The sequence below is a fragment of the Lithobates pipiens genome, unplaced genomic scaffold (genome assembly GCF_037356315.1).
Source record: "Lithobates pipiens isolate NorthernLeopardFrog02 unplaced genomic scaffold, aLitPip1_a1.2 Scaffold_11, whole genome shotgun sequence".
In the NCBI taxonomy this organism is placed as follows: Eukaryota; Metazoa; Chordata; class Amphibia; order Anura; family Ranidae; genus Lithobates; species Lithobates pipiens.
The window spans coordinates 26,784,485-26,806,063 of NW_027507696.1; the positions used below are offsets into that span (position 1 = coordinate 26,784,485).

Consider the following 21,579-nt stretch of genomic DNA (forward strand, 5'->3'; position numbering starts at 1 on the left):
TTCACAAAAAAGTGGATGTTGGAACAGCTGAGGATTCGGTTTATGGTCGCCGTGTTACTGCGGGCTGCCGTATTAGGTTTGATGGCTATTGTTTGGCATGGTGTCTCCCTCCCTCCTATTGCTCTGGGATGTCCCAGTAGGTAATTAATTTTAGCCTAACACTGTGTACCATGAGCTATGAAAAAGAAAATTAGGATTTTTTTTCGTCATGCTTACCTGTAAAATATTTTCTTTGAGTGCATCATGGGACACAGTTCCCTCCCCTCCTTCTTCTTTTTTTTTTTTTTTTTTTTTTTTTTTTTTTTGAGGATTCAGTGCATGCTACAAAACTGATTTACGGCCTGTATGGGAGGGGTTATATAGGGGATCACTTCCTGTCTAAGACTTTGTCTACCAGTGTCTATTCACCTAGAGATAGTGAATAACTTAGTAGGTAATAAATATTAGCATAACTCTGTGTCCCATGATGTACTCAAAAGGATTTTACAGGTAAGTATGACGAAAAATCTTTTTTTCATTTGTTTCATGTACAGATATATTACAAGAAACTACTCCTGGAGTAGTTTTTGGGCAATATACACAGCTAGTGCCTGTGTAGTACTGTGGCCAAAGTCATAATGAAGTGAAGAATGAAAATCTGAGGCTAGATTTTATTTATTTTAATCTGAGATGTGCTTGTTGTAATTTTGTTGAATTTTGGGGTGTTGGTTCCATGTTGTGTAAAAGTCCACTACAGAGGATCCTGTTAATGCTAAAAAAAAACACTACTTTTTATTTTATTTTATTTTTTTGATGTGGAACACAGCCTAAAATGGTGGTGGTAAAAGCTAAGTGTGTGTGCCCCCCCCCCCTTATTGCATTAAGGTAAAAAAAGTAAAGTTTTTGCTCCCAACCGCCCCCCTTATGTCCCTCTCCCTCCCCCCTGCCCCCTCAAGTTCTTACCTAAATACCTTTTAGAGCCTGATCATGATCCAGTGCTGTGCCCTAGAGCAGGTGAGCTCATGCTCTCTCGCTTTCACTCAGCAGTGAGAGCCAATGGCAGCTGCTGCTGTCAATCATAGCCTGTAAGGGGACAGCTGGGGTCATGGCCGAGCCTTGCTGTATGTGCAGACACAGGCAGCATGGCTTGTGATGGAGCCCGCAGGTATGCCACAATAGGAAGCGGCTTCCTACGGTGTCTCATTGAAGAGGAGGAGCATGGACATGGGACCCAAGGAGAGCGGGATCAGGGCTGCTCTGTGCAAAGCTATTACACAGAGCAGGTAAGTATGATTGTGTTTTATTTAAAAAAAAAAGAAAACTTTTACAAGCACGTTTACTTGCTGTAGTGGAACATTGTATGATCTCCCTCTCCCTCTCCCCAATTAAAGCCCTGGAGAATGGCTGCATGCTTTTATAACTAGGGCTGCAACTAACAATTATTTTCATAATCGATTAGTTGGGCGATTGTGGTGTATAATTTAGTTTAATATGCAACTTTAGGGAAAAAAAAAAGCAATTTATTCTTAAATATCTCTATGCAGTGGTAAATATAAATAACCAACTATATGGTTAGAGAGAAAAATATCTAATCCACTCTGAGAACAGACAGAAGAGATACTGTATATACTATTAGAGGACATCTTCACTCAAAAAAAAAAAAATATATATTTTAAGAACGTTTGTTCGATTTTCTAATCGCTAGTGTGGGTCAAATCGATGTTCATTTTCAACTACAATGACGGAAAAATTTGGAAATAGAAAACTGCTTGGTGAAAGGAATTTTTCAGATGGTGTATGTGGTTTTCGTTAAGAAATTACACTCATTTTAAAAACTATGTTAAAAACAAGTGAAAATTTCAAAACAACATTCTTTCATTCAGTGAATGTACAAAGAATTTTAGTCTAAAAATTGATCCGTGCGGCCAGCATAAGGCTCGGTATGCAGTTTGCTTTTGATCTGTTTCCGCAGTGCTTTTTGCTGTGTGTTGTGATTTGAGTTTTTGCATTTTTGTTGGGCGGATTAAAAAACACAAATTGCTACAAAATCCATTGCATGCTTTTCTGCAGCTTCTCCTTTGAAGTACATTGAACCAAAAAAAGAAAAAAGTCCCTGACCGTTTCCAAATACAAAGCGGCTAAAAAAAGCATAGATATGAACGTGTCCCATAGGAAACCATGTAAATGAACTGTAGTGCGTTTCTACAAAAAGCACCAAAACACATAGATGTGAACCAGATCTAAGACATTTAGTAACATGGGGTTAAAAAAAACTAAAAGTAGTACAACAAAAAGCAGATAATCACTACTGTAGGGGGTTAATTTTTTTTAACTGTAGAACTGGGAAAGTGGTATTTACAGTAGCGATTATTTGCTATTTTTGTACTAATAAAGGGGTCATTTCATTTATTTTTTTTAACCCCATTATGTTACTGGCCGATTAATCGATTATGAAAATAGTAATCGATTTAATTTCGTAATCGATTCGTTGTTTCAGCCCTGTTTTATAACTATTAGGCCTCCTGCACACCGGACGTTTTTACAGCTGGCTTTGGCTTCAAGCTTTTTTTTTTTTCTGCTGCCAAAATTCTACAGCAGATTATCCTAGGTGACTATGCGCACACAGGCTGTTATCAGCATTTTTTGGCAGGGGTGTTTTCTGGCTGGAAAAAAACCCAGAGCTAGTGGGTTTTGAGGAGTTTTTCAGCTGTAAAAAACGCTCACTGAAAAAAGCTTAAGATGTTTTGAGACATATGGTTTTGTGGGAGTATAATTACCGGTATGTTAAAGCTAAAAATAATGCAATGGCTAAAGCTGAAAAACTAATTCTAATGCTACAGCTTTCCACAGCTAACGCTACTGTTTTTTTTTTTTTTTTTTTTTAATATAATGTCCAGTGTGGATGAGGCCTAAAGGACTCTATTAAACTTCTTTGCGAATGTGATGAGCAGAGATTCCTAAGATCCATCTAGTGGCCAAAATGTATATTTTCAGATTTGATGCATTTTCAAACAAAATACTTCATTATGGCCATTAGATGGAGCAGATGATCATGGGACATACTCTGTATTAAGCAAGATATGTGCAGGAATTGTCAAGGATGGACAAATGCTTGTAACATGCATCCAACAATAAAGTTTGTGACCTACCATCTCGTCTTCAAAATATTTTTTGACATTTGTATTCCACTGAGCTGTGAAGACTTTGTAGAACTTATTTACAATTAAAGAGGAAGTAAACCCTGATGAGTTTGCTTCCTCTTTCATTCCCTGCAAAGGCAAAGCATAATGGACCACTATGCATTGCATAGTAGTCCATTATGTGTCACTTACCTGACACGGGAGCCAGCGAAGTCACCGCTGTCCCCTGTAGTCCGGCGCATCCATCTTCTCAGTGGGGTCTCGCAGCTCCGCCGCTGTCATTCGGCGAAGCTGCGATGACGTCACTCCCGCGCATGCGCACAGGAGCCGACACGCCTGGCAGCTCCGTCGTTGAAAATGCCGCGGTCAGTACGCCTGCGGGCCGCTCCGGTGCCTGTCTTCGGGCAAATATCTCCTAAACCGTATAGGTTTAGGAGATATTTCTTGGACCTACAGGTAAGCCTTAATCTAGGCTTACCTGTAGGTCAAAGTGTGTTGTAAGGGTTTACAACCACTTTAAGCTACCTGGATTCCCCAGTATTCTTTAGGGATGCACCGAAATTTCGGCCGCCGAAACATATCGCCCGATAATTGAGCCGAAAATGGGGCGGGGCGGAGTGCCGCCCATCATGGGAGATCTGTAACGCAGGAGAGCCGCCTCTGCTGCCTGGCTCAGTAGAGCGCCGGGAACATCACAGCTTTAATTTCAATAGCTGTGTTCCCCCGTCACGCGCCGTCGCATACAGCCCCTCCCCCTTGTCCGGGGAACTGTGATAGACAGATTACCCTTCCAGATTGGACGGGTGATCTGTCTATCACAGTTCCCCGGACAAGGGGGAGGGGCTGTATGCGATGGAGTGCGACGGGGGAACACACAGCTATTGAAATTAAAGCTGTGATGTTCCCTGCGCTCTATTGAACCAGACGGCGGACGCGGCTCTCCTCTCTCTTCGCTGCATCACTGGCTGCGCAGGGGACCAGCACACTGGCTGCTCAGGGGACCACCTCCCGTACCATGTCCCCAGTCTCTGACCACCTCCCGTACCAAAATATTTTTAAAAAACAGTCATTTTCGGTTTTCGGCCTAGTGTATTTTTCATTTTCGGTATTGGTTTGGGCACCAAAAAACCCATTGGGTGCATCCCTAGTATTCTTTATTGCCCTTGGATGGTTGTGTGAAAGATTTGACTGGGAATTGGCTCTTTTGGCTCTTTTGCTTCAACGACAGCAAATCTTTCTGAATGCACACGTATGTCTTATATGTTGACACTGCTTTATTTGCATTTTTTGGTTTGTGTTGTGTTAAAAGGATTTAAATAAAATCTGATAAATTCCACATGTCTGAAAATTATATTTTATATTATGTAACCTTGCAACCTGTTAACCTGACATTATTTTTAATTTAAAAAGCAGACTTTGTAGTGGATGCTATTTATTGGGTTATTTCATAATTATTATTATTTGTATTTATGGTATTTTTTCTTTGACAGGTAAAACTAAATTTGACAAGAAAATCTTTTAGACTGGCAGAGGTGACAAGGGATCCCTTTTCATGTGTATGGCAACCACTACAGCAAGCTTGGAGTGACCATAACTTTCTCCATAACTTGGCAGCTTTGCTGCCCTCCCATATACAGATGAATGAAGACTCCATTTGGAAAGGCGGCCACTCAGCGATCAAGAGCTGATGCAGGTAAAACTTTATTGTATATCCTAAATCAAGACTTGATATAAAAATATTATCCCTTATGCAGGAGTTCAGCTGTACTATACAGTTTGGTTGAAAAAACAAAGCAGTTTTTGTCCTTTAACCACTTCAGCCCCGGAAGGATTTACCCCCTTCCTGACCAGAGCAGTTTTTGCGATTCGGCACTGCGTCGCTTTAACTAACAATTGCGATGTGGCTACCAAACAAAATTAGCGTTCCCCCCCCCCACAAATAGAGCGTTCTTTTGGTGATATTTGATCACCCCTGCGGTTTTTCTTTTTTGCGCTATAAACTAAAAAAGCGACAATTTTGAAAAAAAGCTATTTATTTATTTTTTTCCCCTACTTTCTGCTATAATAAATATCCCCCAAAAATATACAAACCCATTTTTTTTTTCTCCTCAGTTTAGGCAGATACGTATTCTTACATATTTTTGTTATGTTTGCGCAAAAGTTATAGCGTCTACAAAATAAGGGATAGTTTTATGGCATTTTTCTACTTTTTAAATTTATTTTATTTTATCGTGACTGCGACTTTATGGCGAACACATCGGACAATTTTGACACATTTTTGAGACCATTGGCATTAATAAAGCGATCAGTGCTTTCAAATTGCATTGATTACTTTAAAAAGGTCACTGGTAGTGAAGGAGTTAACCGCTAGGGGGCGGAGTTAAGTGTGTCCTAGGGGAGTGTTTCTAACTGACTGGGGGCTTGTGTGACGTGGACACTGATCACTGCTCCTGATGACAGGGAGCAGACAATCCGTGTCCTGTCACTAGGCAGAATGGGGAGATGCTGTTTACATCAGCATCTCCTCGTTCTTGAGCTCATGACACGATCGCGGGTATCCCCGCGGTGCTAGAGTCCGCGGGCACGGAGCTTGCTCGCAAGCACGTGTGGCGGGAATTTCGAAGTAACGTACGGGTACATTACTTTGCCCAGCCGTGCCATTATGCTGACAGCAGTCGGCAAGTGGTTAAAGTAATTGTAAAGGCAGGGGGGGTTTTTTTGTGTTTTTTTGTTTGTTTTTGTTTTTTTTATCTTCATGCATTCTATGCATTAAAAAAGCTTTCTGTGTGCAGCAGTCCCCCTAATACTTACTTGAAGTTCCTCCAAAACCAGCAATGTTGCCGGAGTGTCTCAGCTTCCCGGGACTCCCCCCATTGGACAAGACAGCAGTGCGGCGCCATTAACTCCCACTGCTGTTTGTCAGCAAATGAGGAGAGAGAGGGCGGGCCAGGCTGCTGCTTCATGTCTGAATGGACACAGGGAGCTGTGGCTTGGCTCAAGTGCCCCCATAGCAAGCTGCTTGCTGTGGTGGCCTTAACCAGAGGGAGGGGCCATGAGCTCCAGCGTGGGACCCGAGGAGAGGAAAATCGTGGCTGCTCTATGTGCAAAAGCATTATACAGGGAAGGAAAGTATAACCTGTCATTTTAAAATAAATATTAAAAAAAACACTTTACAATCTAAGGGTTTTTTTTTTTTTTTTTTTTTTTTTTTTTAAACCAGTTGGTGACCCTGTTGAGTTTTTAAATCCAGATCTTGGCAATGGAAACACTTCCCTTCTGTTTCATTCCTGCTTGAATCTCATTGGCTTTCAACACTTGGGGATTCGTGTTTCCCCCACCATATGCTGCTGTTCCTTCTCTATTCCTACATCACTGCTGAGTCCTGTAGTGATCTATAGGGTTTGGTGATGGATCTTCCCTGTGTAACCCACACCCAGATAAGTAGCTACTAGGACAGTGATGGCGAACCTTGGCACTCCAGATGTTTTGGAACTACAATTCCCAGGATACTCATCTACACTGCAGAGTGCACGATCATCATCATCATCATCATCATCATGGGAAATGTAGTTCCAAAACATCTGGGGTGCCAAGGTTCGCCATCACTGTACTAGGACTTACTTTAAGATTGTTCAGGGTATGTAGAGCGGCTGTTACAGCTATTGTGACTGGCACAAACGGCTGTAAACTAACACAGATTTTTTATTTATTTTTTCACAGCTAGTTGCTTTCTGAGCATCTAATTAACTGTATCTGTTTTACAGAGTGGCTGCTGAAGAAACCCTAATGGTCCGTTGGCAGCCTTTCCAGTGCAGTTCCAATGTAAACGAGGCTTGAAGCCTTAATCTGTATCATGGCAGTTCACACCACTGCCCTGCTGTGGTGTGCACTGAAAAGTATGACATGCAGTACGTCTAAAAACAATGCACTGTATTTCTTTCATGGTTTCCTTTTTGTCTTTTTTTTATTTTTAATATTTAGTATATGCATTTAACAGATAAGGCCCCTTTCACATGAGGTGGAGCAGCTCAACGGCGTCCGCCAGCTCAGCGGGAGATCACTCCATTGATCTCTGCTGAGCCGGCGGATGACAGGTCCCTCTCTGCTCATTGAGCAGGGAGGGACCTGTCAGAGCCCTGCTGATTTCTATGGGGAGATTGGATAAAAACAGACGGTGTCAGTTTTTTCATCGGACCTCATCCAATCCATCATACGGATGGCTGAACGTATTGCCATACGTCTGTCTTGAATGGATGACTGGCAGTTGTCAGCTGACACCTCTCCACTGACACCCGCCTGCCCATAGGAGTCAATGGGTGGCCCACTCAGATCTGCCTGATAAATACAGGTGGATCAGAGTGGGCTTATCGTGTGAAAGGGGCCCAAGTCAAGTTCTGGATGGTGGTTTCTGTTGAGTCTTTGATTTATCCATATTATTATTTTTTTTCCTCTTTTTAGCACATGCGGGTGTCTCAGCAAACATGATGAAGAAAAGGACCTCTCACAAGTAAGTATGGAGAGGTATTTAAAAACCTTGAAATAGTAAGCGTATTCTGAAGGATGTTTTGGAGTATCCTGGGTCACTGGCCCCTACAGATTTTTCAGTTTCTGAAAGATTAACCATCTCCCACCTGCTGTATTGTCAAAGTGGACGGGCAGCGGCTCTCTCGTTCTGGGATGACATCCCACTCACGCTGTGGTGATCGTTGATGCTCTGTCCCTGGAACACGATGCCTCACTGATCCTGGTAAAGAACTGATGACTAGGCTTTTTACCCATGTGATCAGCTGTGTCCAATCACAGCTGATCACATGTAAACAAGAAAATGCAGGTTAATGGCATTACTTTCCTCACCGACAAACGTGTGAGGAGAGCCAATCGGTGGCATTAATTTAGGGCCTGCCAGTGTCCATCACCTAAAGGTGGCCTATAACCCACATAGTAACTACTATGGCTCTGTGTCCCATGATGTACTTCAAAGAAAAGGATTTTACAGGTAAGCTGTTTTAAAAAATCCTATTTCTTTTCTTACATCAGGGGTCACAGAGCCTTAGTACTTACTATGTGGTTATAGGGCCACTGATAGGTGATGGACACTGGCACGCCCTAATGCCCCCCCCCCCCCCCCCTGCCATGTCTGCTGTTTTTTCAGGACGCCTGAGCTGCCGCTTGCGTGGGAAAAACGCTTTCCTTTGAAAGGGAAGGAGAAGGTGTGGCTAACAACGTCAGATGCTGGCCACACATGGAGGAAGTGTTTAAGCACTGTGTATGTGTAGCTGCTGCTGGCTGTGGAGGGACACATGAGGAGGATGGCTTGTTCAGGTTAGTGACACAGGCATTTCCCTTTTGACTTTACTTTACCAGGCTGGGATTAATAGCAGCTAATGGTGCTGGACTATAGCCTAGCAGTATACATTCTTTTGCTGGTAGTGCCTATGCTTTAGGCTATGAGTGGTAATAGTGCTCAGGACCCTCTTATTGTGGTGCAGGAGGCTGGGGATCCGGTAGATCTTCCCAAATATTTGGAAGATATTTTTCCTCTTCTGAGGATCCTTTTTGCTGCCTGCAGCACAGGCTCTTGAGAAACCTACCTCTAATTGGGTTCATTAGAACCTCCCCCATCTGGGGATGTTTTTTCCTATTCATGCATGGCTAAAAAAAGTTTATGTATTCTGAATGGGAACATCCGGATAAACAATATTATCCTCCCAAGAAATTCTCCTCTTCACTTTATCCACATGTCTGGTGGATAATGCACTGATTTTAAAGAATCTAACAGATAAAAAGTTGGAACTTCTTTCGAAAAACAATATGTCTTTAGCAAGTTCAGTAACGCAGCCGGTTCTTGCTGCAATTGGTATATCTCAGTCCATTAAGGAACAGTTTGTGGGGATGCTTGAAATTCTGCCTGATCAGCAGGCCCAGCAATGGGCTGGTGTATCAGACACACTGTCTCACAGTAGATGCTATGAAAGACTCTGCATTTAAGCCTCATGGCTCATGCTTGGACTAGTGCATTCTCGCGGAGTTCTGTGGCTGAAAAATTGGTCAGCCGAAGCACTGTGTAAAAAGCTCTTAGCCAGTTTTCCCTTTTTATGGGGAACAGCTATTTAGAGACGATCTGGATAAGTACATCCAAAGGACCTCTAATGGGAAAAGCTCTCTTACCAGTAAAGAAGTTCAAATATTTCTCCTTTTTAATCGTGCTGCCTCTTCTGTACCAGGGGCATCAGCCTCTAGGCCAGTGATGGCGAACCTTGGCACCCCAGATGTTTTGGAACTACATTTCCCATGATGCTCATGCACTCTGCAGGGTAGATGAGCATCATGGGAAATGTAGTTCCAAAACATCTGGGGTGCCAAGGTTCCCCATCACTGCTCTAGGCAGTCTCGACAGCCTCAACCGTCAGGTTCAAGGGGAAGTCCCCAAGGGCAGCTCCAGGGTCAGAAGAGATCCTGGGGCAGAAAGCCCACAAGGCAGAATGCTAAAGCCTCCTCATGAAGGGACGCTTGTTCGGGTGGGGAGAAGGCTCCTGCAATTCTCAAGATCTGGCAGGAACAATATCAAGACAGATGGGTGGCTTCTGCAGTTTTTTTCTATTCTCCTCTCCATGTTCCCAAGGATCTAGAGAAAAAGTAGTCCTTCTGGCTCTGGATCATCTATTATCCCAGTCGGTGATATCAGAGGTTCCCTTAGTGGAACAGGGCACAGGGTTTGATTCAAACCTTTTACGGTTCCAGAACCAAACCGAGAGGCAAGACCCTTTCTAGATCTGAATCGGCACTTAAACATCCGATCCTTTCGCACAATCCGATTGTGTCCATCCTGCAAGGAGGAGAGTTTTAATCGATATCAAAAATCCATATCTCCCATCTGCCAAATTTTCCCGCTCACCAGAAATTTCTGCACTTTGAAATATAAACTCATCATTTCAGTTGTGGCCCTACCATTCAGTTTAGCCACAGCACTATGGGTGTTCTGAAAGAGTCTGGCACCTCCTTTAGCCAGATTAAGGGCTCAAGGCATAACGGTCCTAGCCTATTTAGACGATCTACCTTTTTAATAGATCATTCAGTTTCAGGTCTAAACCAGAGTCTGATCATAGTAGGGCTGCATCTAACGATTATTTTTATAATTGACTAGTTGGCCGATTTATTGTTTTTGATTAATCGCTTAACCTTTTTAAAGAAAAAAAGTGGTGTATAATTTCGTTAATATGCAACGTTAGAAAAAAAAAAGCAATTTATTCTTAAATATCTCTATGCAGTGGTAACTATAAATAACCAACTATATGGTTAGAGAGCAAAATCTCTAATCCACTCTGAGAACAGACAGAAGAGATACTGTATATACCAGGGCTCGACAAAACCCGGGCGCCAGGTCGCATTTGCGACTAGAATTAGCGACCTGGGGCAGCACAGCTGGGGGTATCCTGTCTCCGTGGACCCCCCTGGCGTGATCGCGTCGGGCCGCGCCGCCGGCGGCCGGTAATTGAGCCTCCGGCTTTGAGGCCTTCTGTGATCCTATGATTCCTTCTGGAATCTGGCGCCCTATATATATATATATATATATATATATATATATATATATATATATATATATATATACATAAATATAATATAATATAATATAATATAATATAATATAATATAATATAATTTAATTTATTATTATTATATATATATATTATAAATTTTCATTTTTTTTTTTTTTTTTATTCTAACACCCTAGAGAGTAAAATGGTGGTTGTTGCAATAATGTCTGTCACACCGTATTTGCACAGCGGACTTGCAAGCGCACTTTTTTTTGGGGGGAAAAATAATTTATTTAATAAAAAAAAAAAAGACAACAGTAAAGTTAGCCCATTTTTTTTTTTTTTATATTTTGAAAGATAATGTTACACCGAGTAAATCGATACCTAACATGTCATGCTTCAAAATTGCGCCCGCTCATGGAATGGCGACAAACTTTTACCCTTTAAAATCTCCATAGGCGACGTTTAAAAAATTCTACAGGTTGCACGTTTTGAGTTACAGAGCAGGTCTAGGGCTAGAATTATTGCTCTTACTCGCAGTGATACCTCACATGTGTGGTTTGAACATCGCTTTCATATATGCGTTCGCTTCTGCACGCAAGCTTGGCAGGACAGGGCGCGTTTAAAATTATTTTTTTTTTTCTTATTTTAACTTTTATTTTTATTTTTTTCACTGTTCTTTTAAAAAAAAAAGTGTCGCTTTTATTCCTATTACAAGGAATGTAAAAATCCCTTGTAATAGAAAAAAGCATGACAGGTCCTCTTATAAATGAGATCTGGGGTCAGAGACCTCACATCTCATATTTACACTAAAACGCAATTTAAAAAAAATTTGTCATTTGAAAAAAATAAAACAAAATGTCCCTCTAAGAGCTATGGGCAATGACTTGGAGACAGGTGGGGGGCTGGGGGCTATTTTCCCCTCACTCGTCTCCATGTCAGGCCAGGGACAGGTCCAGATCGCCGTCACGGACCTGGCTCCTAACTTTTTTAGCTGGCTCCTAGATTCCAAGCAAATTTGTCAACCCCTGGTATATACTATTAGAGGAGATCTTCCCTCAAAAAAAATGTATTTTTCGAATCGTTAGTGGGGGTCAAATCGATGTTAATTTTCAACCATAATGATGGGAAAATTTGGAAATAGAAAACTGCTTGGTGAAAGGAATTTTGACCGTGTATATGGTTTTCGTTCAGAAATTACATTCATTTTAAAAACAAGTGAAAATTTCTAAACAACATTCTTTCATTCAGTGAATGTACAAAGATTTTTCGTCTAAAAATTGATCTGTGCGGCCAGCGTAACGATCGGTATGCAGTTTGCTTTTTGCTGTGTGTTGTGATTTTTGCTGTGATTTGAGTTTTTGCATTTTTGTTGGCCAATTTGTTGGGCGGATTAAAAAATACAAATTGCTGCAAAACCCATTACATGCTTTTCTGCCGCTTCTCCATTGAAGTACATTGAACCAAAAAAAGAAAAAAGTCCCTGACCGTTTCCAAATACAAAGCAGCTAAAAAAAGCATAGATATGAACGTGTCCCATAGGAAACCATGTAAATGAACTGTAGTGCGTTTCTACAAAAAGCACCAAAAAACACACATGTGAACCAGATCGAAGACGTTTAGTAACATAATGGGGTTAAAATAAAAGTAGCCCTTTATAGTACAACAAAAAGCAGATAATCACTACTGTAAGGGGTTCATTTTTTAACTGTAGAACTGTGAAAGCTGTATTTACAGTAGCGATTATTTGCTATTTTTGTACTATAAATGGCTCATTTTGTTTTTTTTAACCCCACTGGTCGATTACTCGATTATGAAAATAGTAATAGATTAATCGACAACTAATAGATTATGAAATTAATCGATTAGTTGTTTCAGCCCAAGATCACAGCTGTAACTACCTGGAATCTCTGGGTTGGATACTTGGCTTACGAAAACCCTCCTTTAAAACTATCAAGGAGATTACAGTACTTGGGGCTGGTTATAGATACCGTACAGAAGAAGGTATTCTTACCCCAGACAAGAATCGGTTCAATTGTAGGACTAATTCGATTTATCAAAACAAAGAAATTCTTCCATTCGGCTGTGCATGAGATTTAGGGGAAATGGTGGCCTTCGAGGCTGTCCCTTGCACGCAGTTTTCACTCAAACTGCTTCAAAACACCATCCTGTCGGTCTAGAATAAAAAAAAATTCAGGCCTTGGTTTTTTGCAATACACTTGGCTCCTGACGTAAGTCAGAGCCTAAATTGGTGGTTGTTATCCGGCAAAAGGGAAAATCTTTTCTACCTGTATCCTGGAAAGTGTTAAGATGCCAGCCTTCTAGGCTGGGGAGCAGCCCTGGAAAGATTCTGTCCAGGGGAGATGGTCCAGGTTAGATTCGGCGGTACGTCTGGGCCAGTCAGACTACGGGACTGTCCTGTCAGGTTTCAGTCTGACAAGGCCACGGCTGTGGCTTACATCAATCAATAGGGGGGCATGAGAAGTCGTGCAGCCCAAAAAGAGGTGAATAATGTTCTAGCTTAGGCAAGGAATGTTGTGTTCTGCCCATTGGCAATTTTCATTTCAGGAATAGAAAATTTGGTAGGCGGACTACTTGAGTCGCCAACAATTCTTTTCGGGAGAATGGTTTCTTCACCCTGATATCTTCCTAGCGATACCCCCAGAGAGGGGGTATACCGGACATGGACATATCCTCAATGTTCACCTAAATGGATGCTCAGAGCGCACTTCTGTTCCAGCATTCTTTGCAGTATGTGAAGTGTTGAATTCCAACAAGTTGGAACAGCGTGAATTAGGCTGTTTTTGGTTAGGCCAAGGTCTGCCTGACTATACCATGGTCACTGCTTGGCAAGGACTGAATGATGGAAATGGCCTGCACACCTCTTTAGAATGCCAATTATATTTATCAAAGCACTCTGGCTTGACAGACCATTTACCACAAGTTGCAGGGTGTGTGTGCCAGTGAGGTCTGACACTTCAGCAAGCCTCATTCCTTTCACCATGTTTGTGCCACTGTCACTAAGCACAAGCATCACTCAGTCTTTGTTTTTCCCCAGTCTTGAAGCATGCCTAGAAATATTTCTCTAATGTACTCCCCAGTGTGGGATCCTTGCATCACCTTTGTATTCGGCACCAATTGCCTTTTTGTCCATCCACTGTTGTGAATGAGAAGACAAGAGACAAGAAATAGTCCCAGACCACACTTTTTACTTTTTTCTCTCTGCATTGGAATTTGAAAGCGCAATGTTAAAAATGGCTGACACCCTGCTGTGGGTGGCTGCCTGCTGGCTGGCCTCAGTGGCCTGGCACTTGTGGGTGGGTGGTTGACCTGCCGGCTGGCGTGTCCGTCTGAGTGTCATGGAGAAGGAGGCCTCGCAGATTCAGTCCGTTGGGCCCAGTGCGTGGAGGCATAATGTCAGTCATGTCCCGCACACCCCTGCGCACTGGGTCTGCAGGCTTCTGGGCCCCAAAAAGATGCTTGCGGAGGAGAACAACCGATTTTGTGACCGATAACGATCCCTAGAGGGGACATCCCCAGCTCCCCTACCCCCCCCCCCCCCCCTTCTGCGCATGTTTCTCTAGCTTGCCCGTTTCATCGGTGTGCCTGAGAAATGGTCCAGTGCAGCCAGCTGGTCAGAGGTGGACAGAACAAGGGGAAAAATTGAGATATGGAGTCTCCTTTGGCCCCAGATCTTTCAATAGAGTGGATCTGTTGTCCTTTCAATTACCAGGGATGTTTACATTCCTTGACATTTCTGTGCACACGCGCAGAAGCACATGTATACGCAAATCACCCGCATATGTAAAGTGTTTGCACCACACTTGAGGTCTCGCCTCAAACATAAAAGCAATAATTCTAGCACAAGGTCTCTAACTCTAAACGGATAACTTGTGGGGGAAAAAATAATTAAGCATTGGTTGTGGAGATTAAGTACTGTAGTTTGTCACCATTCCACGAGCGTGCGCAGTTTTGAAGCATGAATACTGTGTGATTTTAAAAAAATAAAATAAAAAATTGCAATCAGTTTTTACTCCCTAGGGTCTCTGCTTATATATATATATATATAATTTTTTTTTTTTTTTTTTTAGCAGAGACCCTAGGGAATAAAAACTGATTTGGGGGTTTAAGGTAATTTTATAGCAAAAAATTATTTAAACTAAGTGCCAGAAAAAGCTTGGTCTTCAAGGGCTTAAAGAGGAAGTAAAACCTGATGGGTCTTATTTCCCTGCAATGGTAAAGCATAATTGGCTACTATGCCCATTATGCTATACCTGAAACCGAAGCCTGCAATGTCACCATTGTCCCCACTAGCAGCAAGCATCCATCTTCACCCCTCTTCCTTTTCGGGGACATGAATTCTGGCTCTGTGACTGGCCTGAGTCGTGTGACATCGCTCCCATGCATGCACGTGGGAGCTGCCAGTCACGGCATGACCCCTTTTAGAAACGTCACGATCTGCCCTTTCTAAAGTGCGCCTGCGCCGTAGACATCGGCTTAAAACAATGTTGATGTCCAGCAATGGCCCAGTCCGAGCCCAGACCTCAATCCAATAGTTTGCAGCTGATTTATAAAGTTGTTTGTGATCCTCAATGCAACCTGACCAAGCTTTGAGCATTATTGCTAGGAGAAATGGGGAAAATTGCAGTGTATAGATGTGTAAAGTTGTTGATATACCTATGCACACAGAATTAAGGTTTCAAATGCTTTCAAAGGTGCCTCTGCAAAATATTAACTTGAAAAAGGTGTTTTGTGTTTTTCTTTGTAATTAACCACTTGCCGACCAGGCAATAGTAATTTTACCATTGGCCAGCAGCTCCCTGGGCACCGTGACCTACCCATACACCATGCCATACTTATGTTTCACAGGCGGGTGTGCGTGTCCCCCTCCACACATGCTGTGGTTGGACATGGCACAAGTTGGTCAGCAGGCTTGCAGCCAATGATTTTGATTTCTGTGGCCAATCGCCACACATATTTGTTGGTAAACGCAACACAGATCTGACTTTTTTTTTTTATATTTATAATTGGTGAAGAAAAAGCCACATGCCAAAAGACGTTATTTGTTTGAAAAAAACAAATTTGCGTACAGTATTGTATTGCATGACAAGCAATTGCAAGTTAAAGTAGCACATTGGTAAACCACGGAAAGAGCGGCAAGCATGTGAATTCCCTTCCACAGGCGGTGGTCTCAGCGGGGGGCATCAATTGTTTATTAAATAAACTATTGGAGAAGAACCTGAACGACCACAACATACAGGGATTTACATTGTAATACTGACACATACTCTCACACATAGGTTAGACTTGTGTATTTTTTTCAACCTCACCTACTATGTAACTATGCAGGTCAATTTGCATAGACTGTTCATTTTTCATTTGCAATATGGAATGGCTAAGGACTTGAAGGAGAAATTCATCTTTTTCTTTCGTTCATTGACGGACACGGCATCATGATCTTGACCTTAGGGTTATATCTCCCCTTTAGGAGAGGACTAGGCAGAAAGTGTTAAACAGCATAACTTGCACAGTACTGCCCAGGGGGTAGTCCTACTGGCTATAACCCCTCACACTGCATCCAGCAGCTCTGCTTTTTCTGCCTAGTGTAGAAGGACCTGGCTCCTGGTGGGATCATTGGTCCTGGGAATATATTTTTTTTTTTTCTGCATTTTTGATTCCTGTGATCTACAATCAACAGCTGGGCTGGTTGACAGGCTGGATAATGTAGATCCTGGTAGTCTCCCCAGCCTGGCCATCGAGCATGAGCAGGCCCTAGCTACGTGCTGGGTCAGCCATGACATGCCCCAACTGATCCAGGGGCGGCCGGTGAACTATATTCTCTGGGGCACTCTTGACCGGGCTACTGCTGTCTGTGTCAGTGTGCCTTGGCCGACAGGCTCCCCATACTGCTCGGGTGATGGGCCTGTCTGTGGAATGCGTCCAGCAGTCCCTGTCGGAGGAGTATGTTTCCACCTATCCCAGCAGGATGGAGCAGCTGGGCATTCCCTGGGAGGTCGACTATGGGGTCTCTCACACTCCCTTCTCTCCCTGTCCTTTCCCTCCTCCCCCATGCTATGGGCCGCTGTTTGACTGTGCACATGGGGGTGTGGTGTACGTACCTGGCCAGGTGTCCTCCCGGGGGAGCTCTAGGTCCTGGCAGGCGGCTGCGCTGGGTGTTGGAGCTCCGCTCGTCCTCTTCCCTGTTTCTGGGCAACGGTGGGGTGCCGGTTTTCTGCCTTTCAGCCGTTTTCTGGAAGTTCGGCAGCCATTTTCTCTGCGCCTTCAGACGTTTTTGCTGAGGTGGCTGGTGCCCATTTTCTGTTAGCTTCAGGTAGTGGTGAGTCCTGCGGGGGTGGGGGGGGGGGGTACAGTCTGTGGCAGCTAGGAGGGTGGACATTTGTGTGACTTGCCTTAGGTCCCTAAGTGGTGACAGGCGAGTGTGGGTCAGCATGGCGTCGGAAGCAGGGGCTTCTTCCCCAGACATCCCTGTTATTGCAACTGGTTTCTCTGCACCTGCGGTGCCTATGGACGCTCTGTTGGAGATCCTGGAGGCCTTTAGAGAGAGAGAGAGAGAGATGCTGACCAGGACCGTTCAGACAGTGAGGATGATTCTGTGTCCGGGTCAGCGCAGGAAAAGGCGCTTGTAGGTGCAGAGGTGTTTGTCCTTTTTGGGACCCACAAGCCGGCCCGCACGGCTAAGGCGTTTCCTTACTCAACTTATTTTGAGACGTTTATTTACAAGGAGTGGCGAAAACCGCAGCAGGCCTTTTGAGGAGAGTTTCCTGACTAACCACAATTCTGGTGGAAGGGACTCCTGCTTTCAAGGACCCTGCTGACAGAAGGGCCGAGGCGGTTGCTCGTTCCATGTTTATGGTGGTGGGGTCAGCATAGCGGCCAGTATTAGTCATGGCCCTGGTGTCAGACGCTGAATGGGCAAAATTGTTGCACTGTGAGTTGGAGAAGCAAGCGGTTTCCCCGGTCTGTGTGGAACTGGCAGACCAGTTGGCTCAGGGCCTTAAGTATGTCTGTCTGATGCGGCCCCTTGCACTTTAGAGCCTCAGTATCGGCAGTAGTGCTATAATGCCTGATTTGGCAGAAATGCTGGTCTGCGGACCAGGCATCTAAGAAAGCTGGTGTACTTGCCCTTCCAGGGAGAGAGGCTATTTGGAGCTTCGCTGGATGACGACAATAAGGATGTTACTTGGGGGTAAGAGTACATTGCTCCCACAGTCTAGAAAAGGTAAGGAGCCACGCCGTAGGCAAGGGTCCTCCTTTTCCACTCGGAAGCAATTATTATTATTTTTATTTATTTTTTTTGTCCGCCCAGGTTGGCAGTTGAGCGTTCCCAGTTCGACAAGGTGTCTGCTGAGGAACAAAAGCGTCCCTGGTTTCGCAAGCCAAACAAGCATGCGAGCAAATCTGTTACCGCATGGAGGTCGCCTTCGGGAGTTTGTAGCCTGGTGAGCCTCCCTACTGTCCGACCAGTGGGACTGTGAACTGGTTTAATCAGGATACAAGTTAGCGTTTCTTTCTTGTCCGCCAAACTGATTTTTTTTTTTCTTTTTCCCCCTCTAACTTTCATCTTCTTCCAGCTCGTTGGGAAGCCCTGTTCGGGGCAGTACAGGACCCGCTCTTGCGCAGGGTGATAGTACCTGTACCGATGCCGGAAAGGTTTCAGGGTTACTACTCCAATCTGTTTGCAGTCTGCATCAGGTCCTGGACCTCAAGGCCCTCAACAGCTTTGTGAAGGTACAAAGGTTCAGGGTAGAATCAGTTTGCTCAGTGGTCACTGCAATCCATCAGGGGGATTTTCTGGCATCCCGGGACCTCAAGGATGCATACTTGCATGTCCCCATATGCATCAAGCATCAGAGGTTTCTGCAATTTGCGGTCAGGGGCAAGCACTACCAATTTGTGGCTCTCCCCTTTGGCCTAGTGTCAGCACCGAGGGTCTTCACCAAGGTGCTAGCCCCAATTTTGGCTTTGCTAAGGCAGTGAGGGATCACAACTGTGGGTTACCTGGACGACCTCCTTTTGAGAGCACCTTCCGCCTCAGAATTAAGGGAGGATGTGGCAATCACTATGCAAGCTCTTCAGATGAGTCTTTCTTCCTTTGGACAAGCTGCAGACTCTTCAAGCTGCGTTGAAGTTGGTGTCCCGCAGGTGGTTGTCGCTGTGTTTTTGCATGCAAGTCCTGGGTCTCATAGTAGCCACTTTCGAGGTGGTACCATGTGCTCAATTCCAAACTCGAGCCTTGCAAAAGGAGATCCTGTCCAAATGGGACAAATCTCAGTTGTCCCTGGATTGCCAAATTCGGGTGAACCAGCTACTCAGGGATTCCTTGCTCTGGTGGCTGAAGCCGCCTGCCGCTCAATGTGAACTTTGGGCCATCAGGCGGTGCCTCTCCACATGGTAGCTGAGGCTGCAGGGGCGTCCGGTCAGGATCCAGTCGGACAAAGCCACAGCGGTCAACCATCAAAGAGGAACAAGGAGCTCGGCTGCAGCACTGAAGGTCGCTCACATCCTGAAGTGGGCAGAGCGGCGTGTGCCGGCTCTTTCGGCCGTGTACATTCTGGGCGTAGAAAATTGGCAATCGGGTTCAAGTCATCAGATGCTGGACCAAGGGGAATGGTCGCTACATCCGTATGTATTTCAGCTACTTTTCTTAAGGTGGGGCACGTGTGGATCTCCTGGCTTCTCGATTCAATCGGAAGGTACAGAGGTATGTGGCCAGGTCAAAGGATCCCTGGGCGGACGCAGCAGATGCGTTGGTGGCTTCATGGGGGCATTATCGGCTGATTAAGGCTCCCCCCCCCCCCCCCCCACTCAAACTTCTACCACGTCTGCTTCGCAGAGTGGAGGCCAAGGGGATTCCTGTAATTCTGATTGTCCCAGATTGGCCATGGTGTCCATGGTACGCCGACATAGTATGAATGAATGGTGGCGGATGTTCCTTGGCGACTGCCAATGCAAGATGACCTTCTGTCGCAAGGTCCAATACTTCATCCTGCTTTACCGTCGCTGGCTTTAACGGCATGGCTGTTGAAAGCCAGGTGCTAATGGGCAGAGGTCTGTCGGATTCGGTAATATCCACTATGCTGAGAGCATGAAAGTCATCTTTGAAGATTTATCATCGTACATGGAAGGCTTGCATCTCCATGTGTGAGGAGATGTGGTGTCCACGTACATACTCAGTTTCCAGGATCCTGCTGTTTTTTGCAGCGAGGAGTGGATCAGAAACTTGCTTTAAGCACCATCGGATGTAAGCTTTGGCTGTTTTTTTTTTTTTTTTTTCCCTCTTATATTTACCAACCGACACAGCTCCTCTCTGTAACTAAATGGGTTGTATAGCCTGCCATTAGGAGAAACTAGGCAAAATTGTTACACAATACACAGAACTTTAATCCCGCCCCAGGGGGGTGGTCCCCCGTGCTTACAGAGAGGAGCTGTGTCGGTCGGTCAATTACAGAGAAAAGGATTTTACGGTGAGTACAAAAAATCCTATTTTTTCAGCGACCCATTCATTGGTGATTACGTTTGTTCAAGGGGTTCGACATGTGGCCCCTCCAGTTCGACCACCGCTACCTCAGTTGGATTTGAATCTGCTGCTCTCGGTGCTTCAGAAACCACCGTTTGAAAACATTAGGGAGATCCCCTTATTGACGTTCTTTCAGAAAGTAGTCTTTCTAGTGGCTATTACATCTGCCTGGAGGGTTTCTGAGTTGGCTGACTTGTCTTGCAAGTCTCCCTACTTGATCCTCCACAAGGATAAAGTGGTGCTCCGTCTGCAGCCTTTGATCTAAATGAGGATATTGTGCTTCTGTCCTTATGTCCTCGGCCATCACACCCCCAAAGAGGTGGCTTTGCATTCCTTAGACGTGATCCGGGCTTTGCGGGAGTATTTGTCTGCTACAGCTCCTTTTCGGAGGTCGGACTCACTGTTTGTATCGGTGGTTGGTCTGAAGAAGGGCCTGGAGGTCTCTTCAGCCACCATTTCTTGGTGGATCAGACAAATTGAAGTTCAGGCTTATGCCATAAGGGGGCGGGCGCCTCCCTTTCCTGTCACGGCACATTCTACCAGGGCAATTGGTGCCGGCAATTGGTGCCTCCTGGGCTTTCCAACATCAAGCGTCTGTTTCCCAGGTGTGTAAGGTGGCGTCCGTTCACACGTTCACTATATTTTACAAGGTTGATGTGAGCGCATCTTCGGATGCTTGCTTCGGCTGCAAGGTTTTGCAGGCGGCTGTTTAAGGTTGCAACTCCTCTGATGAGCTCTGGTTGTTATGGGTGGAGTTATTTTCTTGCAGTTCCCACCCCCTCATTTCTTTGACACTGCTTAGGGAACGGCCTTAAGGTCAAGATGAAGATGCTGTGTTCGTCAATGAATGAAAGAAAATAGGATTTTTGTACTGTCCGTAAAATCCTTTTCTCAAGTTCATTGACGGACACAGCACCCACCCCTTCTGTTTATACTGCTTTTGATGAACTGAGCTGCTGGATGCAGTGTGAGGGCTTATAGCCAGTAGGACTGCCCCCTGGGCGTTACTGTACAAGTGTTGAAGCAGCCAACCACTCCTGTGACAGGATATGGTTTCTCTCCCTGCACCCATTGTCCCATTATAAGAACCTCTGCCCCAGACAGTCACCTTCATTCAGAGTTCTCTGAATGAACTGCAAGTCCCGTCTGCCACTGCAGCGGACAGCTTGAAGTTCTCAATGAACTGTGAGCATGCTAGTGATCATCTTGGTTTGTTGGTTCTTCCTGCATTTCAGTAACTGTCCGCTTGTGAGCACAGAGTGTCTGCAGGAGCCTAATTTTGCACTCATGACCAGTAGATGGCTTTACCGGCCACAGTTTAAAAAAAATACACTCTTTTTTTTTTTTTTTTTTTTTTCCTGCAAAATCATATGCATTCATTTTATTT

The 21,579-nt window shown here is 44.5% G+C and overlaps 1 protein-coding gene and 1 long non-coding RNA gene across 5 annotated transcripts in view; one reads left to right on the top strand and one right to left on the bottom strand.

The window, feature by feature from the left end:
- LOC143961004 (uncharacterized) overlaps positions 1-21,579 on the bottom strand; it is a 123,788-nt gene that overhangs the window by 86,683 nt on the left and 15,526 nt on the right. The window lies entirely within an intron of this gene.
- The window catches only part of SPIN1 (spindlin 1), a 121,552-nt gene that overhangs the window by 52,498 nt on the left and 47,475 nt on the right, over positions 1-21,579 (top strand). For all 4 annotated transcript variants that reach the window (XM_077470073.1, XM_077470097.1, XM_077470089.1 and 1 more), the window contains 2 exons: positions 4,610-4,812; positions 7,578-7,626. In XM_077470073.1, coding sequence (XP_077326199.1) covers positions 4,761-4,812; positions 7,578-7,626 — 101 coding nt within the window. In that variant the 5' untranslated portion in view covers positions 4,610-4,760. The remainder of the gene's footprint in view (positions 1-4,609; positions 4,813-7,577; positions 7,627-21,579) is intronic.